This window comes from Durio zibethinus, chromosome 14 (genome assembly GCF_047325235.1).
Source record: "Durio zibethinus cultivar Kanyao isolate XHJ-2024 chromosome 14, ASM4732523v1, whole genome shotgun sequence".
Classification (NCBI taxonomy): Eukaryota; Viridiplantae; Streptophyta; class Magnoliopsida; order Malvales; family Malvaceae; genus Durio; species Durio zibethinus.
In genome coordinates this window covers 21778576-21788737 of record NC_143175.1, presented here as the reverse complement: position 1 = coordinate 21788737, position 10162 = coordinate 21778576, and the positions used below count along the sequence as shown (strand labels likewise).

General features: G+C 30.7%; 1 protein-coding gene across 2 annotated transcripts; it reads right to left on the bottom strand.

Moving 5' to 3' along the window:
• Positions 1-182: 182 nt before the first annotated feature.
• On the bottom strand, positions 183-2948 carry LOC111295436 (Chlorophyll A-B binding family protein). 2 transcript variants are annotated; one of them, XM_022888923.2, is made up of 6 exons: positions 2670-2946; positions 2416-2582; positions 1947-2093; positions 1446-1578; positions 809-901; positions 183-580 (listed from the first exon to the last, which is right to left on the bottom strand). In XM_022888923.2, exons 1-6 carry the CDS (start codon positions 2832-2834, stop codon positions 278-280), a joined length of 1008 nt encoding a protein of 335 aa, XP_022744658.2. In that variant the 5' UTR covers positions 2835-2946; the 3' UTR covers positions 183-277. The 2 variants fall into 2 exon arrangements, with proteins under 2 accessions (XP_022744658.2, XP_022744660.2); XM_022888925.2 differs by lacking the exon at positions 809-901 and having other exon boundaries at positions 2670-2948.
• Between the last annotated feature and the right edge of the window lie 7214 nt (positions 2949-10162).

Genomic DNA, 10162 nt, shown 5'->3' with positions numbered 1-10162 from the left:
AATGATTAACTTGTTACACATTTTGTCACGCTGTTTTGTCATCACTTTCTGGAATACCTTCTCATTTTTTGTTTTCTCATGTATCTTCATGAGATATCTCATCGGTAGACAGTAGTTTAAAAACAGTTTGTCTTTTACGTACAAATAATTAAACATCAGTGATATATATATACACATATATATTAAACAAGGAAATTAGTAACTTAAAACTTAGAAGTGGTCTTCAAGATCTTTATACAAAGTTTATATTTTGGGCACAAATGACAAAAATGTGGTTTTACATGGATTTGAGTATCGAAAATAGGTTATTATGAAATGGATCAGAGAGGTGCTCAAGTAGGTTCTGTACGGGACCTTTACCTGTCAAAGCTGCTTGAAAGTAAAAGCCTAACCAAGCAACCATTGCTAAGCGCCCATTTTTAATCTCCTTCACCTTCAGCTCCTCAAAAGCTACTGGGTCTTTGGACAGGTTCAATGGGTCAAACAGCACTCCTCCAGGGTAATTTATGTCGCCCGGTAAGTAAATCCCCAGAGGCTCCAAAGCCTCAATCCCACAATATCTTGCATACTCAGGTCCAACCTAATAACATACGAATAATAAACTTAATAACCGATAATGACTCATTGTTAAAACATAAGTGAACAAAACATGCACAATCCTTATGAGTTTAACATGTTCTCAAGAATCTTTCCCCCTTCCAAAATATTATATGCGTCGAAAATATGAAGCAGGAATTAGAAGCACACAATCATAATGATATCTATCAAGGCCAGGGAACAGATAAAGAGATTGCTAAAAAGTCAATACCATCAGGAGGGCCTGGCAAATAGCAATGATAATTACTCCTTGCCCTCCAGCTAAGTGTAGACCTGGGATGCCAAGGTAGTCCAGTGTCTCTCCCTAGTGAAAATCAACAAGTATATATAAATGTAAAAGTCATAATGATGATAACAATCACTTGCTTCGAACATAAAATTTGCAAATGAAAATAAATTTGATCAAACGGTTCTTAAATGTTGCTATGTTGTTTGTTTCTAAGGGGACAATATGGCAGTTAGAATTTGAAACTCAAACATAGAAGTCTCAAGTTCAAATTCTGATGGCAGGGGCAAGATCTGTGGGAAGAGACGAGAGAGCACTATTTCCCATATTATAGCCCAAGGTTCAACGAAATCTCCGCCTCTACCAAAAAAATGTCGTTGACATACAATAGATATAGCAATTAACATTTCATATATTCTACAATGGTAAAGACTTGCATCAATAATATATTTTCTTAAACTAGCAGACATAAAAAGTGGGCTAAATGCATTATTTAGAAAACTCATTCTACACTAAAAATTGACACTAAAGTCCCCCGAAGGGAATTACCAAAATTAAACTGGATTTAGACATTCCAGATTATCTGTGAAGGATAGTTAATGAACTGAGGCAGATTAACAACCTGAAGTTTTGAATAGCCCACCCGCCACCAAACAGGTTCCACAAAATGAGAGACTCCAAGCAGATCTAATATTTCTGGAACCACAACACCAAGGGCTGCAAGCATAGCCCAACGAGCATGAAGTATTTCAAAACTGCATAACAGAGATTGCATTGATCATTTAATAATTTAAATTCTCTCAACTGAGGAAGCCTATTTCCAGGGAATTGATGTTTAACATTGTTAACTATTTTGACCAAAAAAAAGTTATTACATGCATGTGAATGAAGTTAGGAGGAGATATCCACGAACAGTAACATATGCAAATTCTCCTTGGCAATAACACTAACTGTTTAGCAGTGGCTCTCCAACTGGCTATAAGAACTCAGCATCTATAATCCTATTACAAATTAAGGTCATGATTTTGATTTTCATCATATTAAAAACAAACATTTTTCACTGTAAATGTCTTAAACAGCCGTGACTTGAGAAGAAATTAAAGTGAAATAAATTTCCACGTACTTGAAGTACTTCTGGAAATTCACAGGATCCTTGCTCAAACCCGCAATATCAAAACCATAATCCCCAGGGAGTTCTCCCGTAAGGTATTCAGGATAGTCATATGGGATGGGACCAAGCCAGCGAGGACGATCTTCCCCATACCAGAAGCTGCAAAACCAGAGGTATATGTTTAATATGAATATAATTGTAATTTGTAAATGTCTTTCAGGAGCTTAAGCCTGAGCAGTTTTCTAAATGAATATAGATGTAAACAAACAACTAATTAATATGATTAAAGACGCATAAATTCATTGCCCAAAGAATTATCATGGGCATTCAACTAGACATCAAAAAAGATACAAATAGTAGCATTCTTAGTTTAATTTAATGGAGAAAAGAGGGGAATCAACAAAAGCTGAAGCAAAAAGGCTTGAATATATCACTATATAATGATGTAAGGCTTAATTTTAGCCCAGACCCAGAATATTACCTCTCATTTCTTGCCTTTTCAGCTAAAGCTCGGAACTTTGAAGAATTATCCAGAGCTTCTTTCTTCTTCTCCAACAATTGCCTCTGGAGGGACTCACCTAGAGGGCTATTGGCGATGGCTTTGACCGCCGTGAAGGGAATTGCTGAAAATACCAACACTCCCGCCAGCTGAAATTTGCAAACAAAAGAAAACACAATTATTGAATTAAAACAGTTTGAAATTGCACCCAAAAAGAAAAAAGAAAAGAGAGAGACCTCTTGCCATGAAGCTCTGCAAAGTGTAGAAGAACGAGACTTGGAGGAGGTAAGTTTAGTAGGAGGTTTGAAAGAGAATATGGTTGAAAGAGAGCGCGGGTCTCCTCCATTGACAAAAGATGAAGATATGGAAGAGAGCCGTAGCAGTGTTCCAATTTGAGCCATTCGATTTAAGGCCTTTGCTTCCCTCTCTTCACCAACTAAAACTACAAGCTAGACTTGTACACGGATCCCATGTTCTGGCAGGCCCGCCACTGATTTTCGTCCAAGATTTACAAGTCGGTTTGCGAAAATATTTTCTTATTAAATAAACTCTTTTATTTAATTTCAGATTTTTAATATTTTAATAGACAAGGTGAGAAAAAAAAATTGAAAATATGTAGTATTGATTTAAATTATTTTTTTTATTAAATTTGAATTAAATTTAGATATTAAATATATATTATTTTTAAATTGAATTTCGAATTAAAAATAAAAAAATCAAATAGAATTAAATTATAAATTTTTATTAATTTTTATATTATTTTAAATTTATATAAAATAAGTATTTTATATTTAAATTTATTTAAATATAGTAAAAATTATATTAAAATAACATATAAAAAAATTTAAAATTTAAAATTAATAAACTAAATTAAACCTGTAAAATTTAGTTCTAATCCAATCAGAGCACCTAAAGATCGGATCCAAATCATTATTACACATACGATCTAGCCTATTTTTCGGTCGGAGAAATGCGGTTAGTGTTCGGAGTGGTAGACCCATTATATTGGGCCGAAAGAAGATCCAATATTAAGAAACGCATATGGGTCTTACAATACCGCTTTCCTTACCAAAGTTTGGTATTTGGTATAGCCCAAATACAATGTAAAACCAGGATTAAAATTTCTTTTTTTTTTTTTAATTACGGGAAGAGGGAATTTGGATCTTTTTATTCAATATTGGAAAATTTTTTATTGGCTCCAAGAGAGATTTCAATCCAACTCTTTAATTAAATAGACAAATAAATATACCTATCATTAAGTTAAATTCATAAGTCGCCACCTATCAAAAATAAAAAAATCAAAGAGGGGAAAAGGTTTCATGATGGTAGTCTTATATATAGCTTGTTATTTTTCATCATTACCATTAATTATTGTTGCCATTTTATTTTAGCAAAGAAGAGCATTATGACTTTATATCTTAACACCTCTATATCTTTTCATAAATCTAATTGACAGCTACACTTCTTTGTAATAAATATTAGTACAAAGACTATATATGCCTTAGAAATTTATTATTTGAATAATTCTATGTTGATTTATGTTTATTTTTTTATGAATGTACTATTTGATATATGTTAAAGTTATTTAATTGTGATTGCAATTTTAACAAGTAATGTGTAATTTCGTTAAAAAATCATAATTATAAAACATTTTTATTTGCTAATACTGGATGAAAGGTCAAATTTGATATAATTGCATTGTTAAATCACCAGTTGTATTTGTACATCAAATGTCTATATCTCAATAATGAAAATACACTACATATGTTGGAGTATAATTTTGGAGCCACCTTGACGCCATCAGGTCTCAATTATTGATGAAAACGTCAAAATCTTAAAAACGACACAACGATATATGATAGGGAATTTGGTAATTGGAACCCACCAAAAAAATGATTGAAGGCCTCCATTGATGTTTCAGTGGGAAAGCTTAGTTGACTGGAAAAGGAAATTAAATTTTAAAATCTTTTGGGTTGATTGTTTTTAATATAAAATCTGTGAAACAATTTAATAGATATCTAGAATTTGTCACAAAAGATTCATGATGATTGCATTAAAATTTTTTTATCCATATATAAAATAAAATTTTTTTTACTAATCCTACAGCTCGAATGAAAAAAATAAAGCTAAAAAATATTATAAGCTCATAATTTGATTAAACATGTATAAATGCCGTCTTCTAAATAAGAAAAAGTTCTGATACTTTTAAATTTAGATTCCAATGTTATCATATGTGAATTGGATCTAATTTTATATTAATTTATTTATTTATTATTTTTTATGAATATATAATTATTTGATAGATATTCAAAAGTATTTGATTATAAAATTAAAATTGGGGAGAAGTGGTGGGATCTTGCCATTGTCTGATTATGTCAAAATTAAGAAGCTTGTGGGATTTGCGCATTCCATTTGGATGAATCAGGTATGCAAGACCAAATCTGTCATCATCATCTCACCGTCGACGAAGGACAAAAAAGTCATGTGATAATTTATCTGCATCTTGTAACCATACGCATGGCTAATGGAATAGGGGCCACATTTACACTCCAGAAACTTGGCTGATGGTATGATGTCTTCGTAGAAATAAGGATACATTTGGGATAGAGATGGAGATAAGGCCTTCAACTTCTTTACTTAATATTTAAAAAGTCTTTAAAAAAATGTACAGTAAGAGTTTGAACCTCACAATTCCATCACTTATTCTGTAAATAAAAAAAATACAAATAATGGTATGATAGCAATTTGCTTAGGTAACCTATACAAAAATTTTGAGAGAAGGATAGCTTAGCATGGTTGACCCATATGGACCATCTTGGTCTTGGGAGATAAAATTCATGCAGAACCCTAATTAGACCCTAAAATTCAAGATTTTTCTTGGTGTATGCTTGTTGAATTGTTTCCCTCAAATTATAATTTATTGATATTCAATTCATAATAATAGCTTAGTGCTAGCTTACCTCTCCTATTAAATTCAGGATATACACATCAGTACATTAATTAGATAACATTAGTAATTGAGTTTTTCATGTAGCGCAGCACTTAATAAACTTTGCTTTTTAGATAGCATTAGTTGAGTTTTCTTTTTTTTTTTTTTTTTTTTAAATTGCTCTTCTCAAATGTTTGCTCCAACATCTATCTTCTAATAATCCACTCATTCGGCTCACCACATGCAACAAAAGAACGGGCCATAGGAGAAAGAGGCGGAGTCCAACTCAGAGTAACTTTGTTAAAGATAATATTCGAAGAATCCATTTTGATTTTTTTTTTTTGTGTGTATTTTAAAAAATGGCCTACCATTTCAAAAAAAAAAAAAATCCTTTGGATACATACATATTTTGCAAATATGCACGATAAGTTGATAACCCTCCATAGTGGTTATATTCCAACTCTTTTACTACAGAAAAATAATGTATTAGCAGTAATTTTATAGCGGCCGTTCACTTACAAACGCCGTTAATTTTCATGTTTTTATAAAACTTTAGGTATTTATTATCAAAATGTCACTAAATTTTTAAATAGTGGCGTTGGTACTTATAAACGTCACCCAAGCCTAGATATCAACGGTGTTTCTAGATAAAAATGTCTTGAATAATTTTTATTAAAATTTTCAGTAAATAGTAAAGGCGTATTTTTGACAAACAACACCTTCAATAATCACGTCATAAAAAATTGTATGAAATTATTGAAGGTGTTTTCATAAAAAAATACCTTTAATAACTTGATAAACAAATTTTACAGGCTTATAAAATTGTTTGGATCATACGGATGTTTACCATCAGGTTGTAGGTTCGATCCCTATCTTTAGCCTTTTTTTGGTTTTTTACACAAATTATTTGTAATTAATTATTCCAGGTGTTTACTTAACAAAAACGCCTTCACCAATTGCTTTAAAAAAATTTTCAAACAATATTGAAGGCGTTTTTCATAGAGAGACACCCTTAATAATCCATAGGCTTTTTGGCCTATAGATGCTTAAAGGTGTTTTTTGCTCAAAACACCTTTAATATTTCAACGATAAATTTTAATAGACAGATTATTAAAGGTAATTTTATCCAAAAAACGCCTTTAAAAACATTTTAGTTGGTATTATTGAAAGTGAATTTGGTATAAAAACGCCTTTAATATTTTTTTTGTTAGGGATGATTGAAGGCGTTTTCTTGCTAAACACGCCTTCATTAATCCCATCAACATAACATATTTTATATTGTATATGTGTAGTCATTTGTAGGTTTATGTCCAAAAAAACGTTTATTGTCAATTATATATTTATGCCCAAAAAAACGTTTGCTGTCAATTGTATATTTATACCCAGAAAACATTTGGTTTATATATATGATACTATGAATTACATTTTTGAATTTACAAAATGAACATTATTGTATTTCAATATATTGACCACACATCCGAAATTAAAATTGATAACGTTGCCATATTAATATATTTTTATAAAATAATCGTACTCAGTAATTTATTAAGTACATATAATGTATTCATATTAAGTATAACATTAATATTAAACTAATACCCCAATGTACAAACTTAAAGTTTTCATTCAACTTGGCATGTTAAAAATATTATAACAATTTGTTCCATATATATTTACATTCAACCAACAATGTCTAACCTAAAAGTTTATCAACATTGATAAATGATAATATATAATCACACCATTCTTTACAGACTTCATCCAGTTTCTCTTTCGAGAAGCTTTCTTTACCCTCCCACTAAAAAAAAATCAGAAGTAAATGTTAAGAAATGACAACATAATGTACCTTTATATATTTTTTTAAGATAGAAGGAGTTTATGAAATTTGTACTAACCTTGAATGGTGTGGTCATAAAATCATGTAACACTATCTCACGCATAAAATGAAAAACATAATATCCACATTCAGTATTACCGAGTTGACGAGGTACCTGAAAATTAATTTGAGTGGGTTTAAAAAATATTTATCCATACAAACTCATAAAAAATTATATATTTTACATTTACCGGTAATGACACCCATTTCAGTTTCTTTATCTTCTTATTGAATGCAGATATTATTTTAAATTGAAAAGAATAAATTTACTTAATACATATATAAAATTACTTATGAAGAAATATAAGATATATAATATAATAAAGTGTAATACCTCTTTATAAAAGTTTGAATATTGGGGTTAGGCATTGTCGTTGGATTAACTGAATTAAGTAAGTATGACGTTAAGAATTTGGTGTCAATCATAATCAGCACCCAATGACGACTACAAAATAATAACAACGATATACTCATATTATGCATCTAATTAGATTTTGGTGAGGTTGGAGTAATTAAAGTTGGAATTTAGCTTACTGCGCATTATACATGAGCAAATAATAATCAATCGATCTTTTCATGCATAGGATCACATGATTAGCACGATATGTGACTGTGTCACTCTGTTCACTAATGAAGTTAGGGTCAATGAATCTAAATCTGTTAGTCAATTGTCTCCCCTTGACCTTTCTATATAGAAAACTGCATAATAATAATCAACATTGCTAGTTAGTATTACACCCTAATATAGATTACTACATATTGAATGTGCATATTTGTATTTATAAGCTAACTTCATATAAGCAATGATATCAACAGCTGATAATTCATCCAGTTCACAAAATTTTTTAATCTCCTCCACACCAATGTAAGAAAATGATGGTTTATCAAATAACCTTCCTCAGACTCAATGTTTATGAAGTTTCCTCCAGATAAATGCTCCAGCGAATATTTAGATAACTCATTCATGAAAGCCTAAGCAAGGGTTTACTGTGAGTCTGAACATCCTACTATAATATTTAATGAAATATAAGTATTAAAACCAAATCAATCAATATAATAAACAAATTAATATTCAAATTATAAACAATATCATACTTTTTGGGTGATAGCGGAGGATGAGATTACTTTTTTACTTCTAATGGAAGCTTTTTGTACGGGGACGATGCTATCAGGCCAACCTACTAGCATAACCTACTGCATTGCTGCCAACCTAGCCTCCAAAATAGTGAGTCTTTACTGTTGGTCTTTAAGGCATTGCTTCTGGTCATTAATTTGTTGTTGTTATTGCTCAATTATTGCTTTATATTGTGCATTTCTCATTCGTGAGGTTTTTGGTTATTTATCAAAAAACGTTGATGGCAAGACGAATTTACCAACCTCATGAACCCGACCAGGCCTTTTTTTAATGCCTAATGCTAAAGACAAAGGATTTTTATCATACTGGATTGCCACTTCACCAGATTTGACTTTGGCAGCATAATCATCCTGAAAGAAAATAATCAGTTAGGTTGTAACAACAAATCTATGCAAGCTAGTATACAGTCATGGATACAACCACAATGCCAATCATACATTATATCAAAAAAGTAGTTATAGATATAATTTTTTTTGCCATTTCCTCGATTGCTTTATCTCTGAAGGATCCATCTTTCAGTAGATGTCCTTATTTCTAGACATTCCATCTGAAAACTTTTGTGCCAGAGCTCGTTGATTCCTATTAAATTATCACAATAAAAGAATCAAAATGTATAAAATGAATGTTCATGAATATTCATTAATGAGTATAAATTAAGTGTACAAATACATACAAGTTGATACTTTACATTTGCATATCCGTTTCTTATTGTCTGATGGTAATATTGTTGTTTGGCTCGAATGTCTCGTTGTTGTTCTTTGATTTTCTACAAAATCAAAAAATTACGTCAATCACATATGAAGATCAAAGGTTATATTGCATAAAAACTTATAAACAATTTTTAATGAAAATGGGTTTGTATACTGAGAAATCTTCTGAAAGCCGATATTGAATAAAATTTATCCAATCTTCAACAGTTATGACATCTGCATATACCACAAGTGAAATAGTTAATACATCACTTTCACCAGCCAGTGGTAAAATATATTAAGTTGTCAATCTACTTTTAAAATCTTTAAATGCTTTTTCAGTAGATTGTAACACAATCTTTCTACAGTCAATTGGGATGTCAAACTGCTTTTAAATAAGTTAACACAATTAGTATGAACACATTGAATTTTAATTAATTGATCAGTTAACAAATTTTATGAAATAGTTGAATAAACATACCACAAACGACTGTCATATATCATTTTTGAGATCATTAGGAACACGTCACCAATCTGTGTACATAATTGAAATCATATGACGGACGATGGCTCTAATATGAGTAGCCATCTTGGCAGCTCCTTCAAATACAAACTGTCCACTTTGATTGAAGTCAACATGAATTTTTATGTCAGTTACTTTGATTTGTTTATTTGGGCTCATTTTTTTTCTTTTTTGGCCTACATGTCTATCTTGTGCAGGTTCATTAGAAGGAGAATGATGTTGTTCAGAGTTTATAATACCTGTAATCTTGATCATAATATACGAATTACACAATATAACCATCTAAATTGAATAATGTATGTAATTTAATACAATAACTATCATACTTCGTATAGAAACACCATTCAACAATATGCTAAGACACACCCTTCAGCAAACCACTCAGAAACACCATTCAACATACGATTTAGCCCCTCCAATTTCATACAAACCCATTCAGCAAAACAATATTAGATAACAAGGTTGCACAAACCATTTAGTATATATATGATTCAGACCCCCAATATCATACAATACCATTCAATATTATAATATCAAACTATAAGGTTCAGCAAACCACAATATATATTGGTGAATT

What these genes read in the sequence shown, in the direction of transcription:
- LOC111295436 (XM_022888923.2), bottom strand. Translation starts at nt 2,834, where the DNA reads ATGGCTCAAATTGGAACACTGCTACGGCTCTCTTCCATATCTTCATCT. An exon ending in GCAGAGCTTCATGGCAAGAG is followed by an intron (nt 2,583 to 2,669) that starts GTCTCTCTCTTT and finishes TGCAAATTTCAG; the next exon opens with CTGGCGGGAGTGTTGGTATT. An exon ending in TGGGCTATTCAAAACTTCAG is followed by an intron (nt 902 to 1,445) that starts GTTGTTAATCTG and finishes GATTTTCACTAG; the next exon opens with GGAGAGACACTGGACTACCT.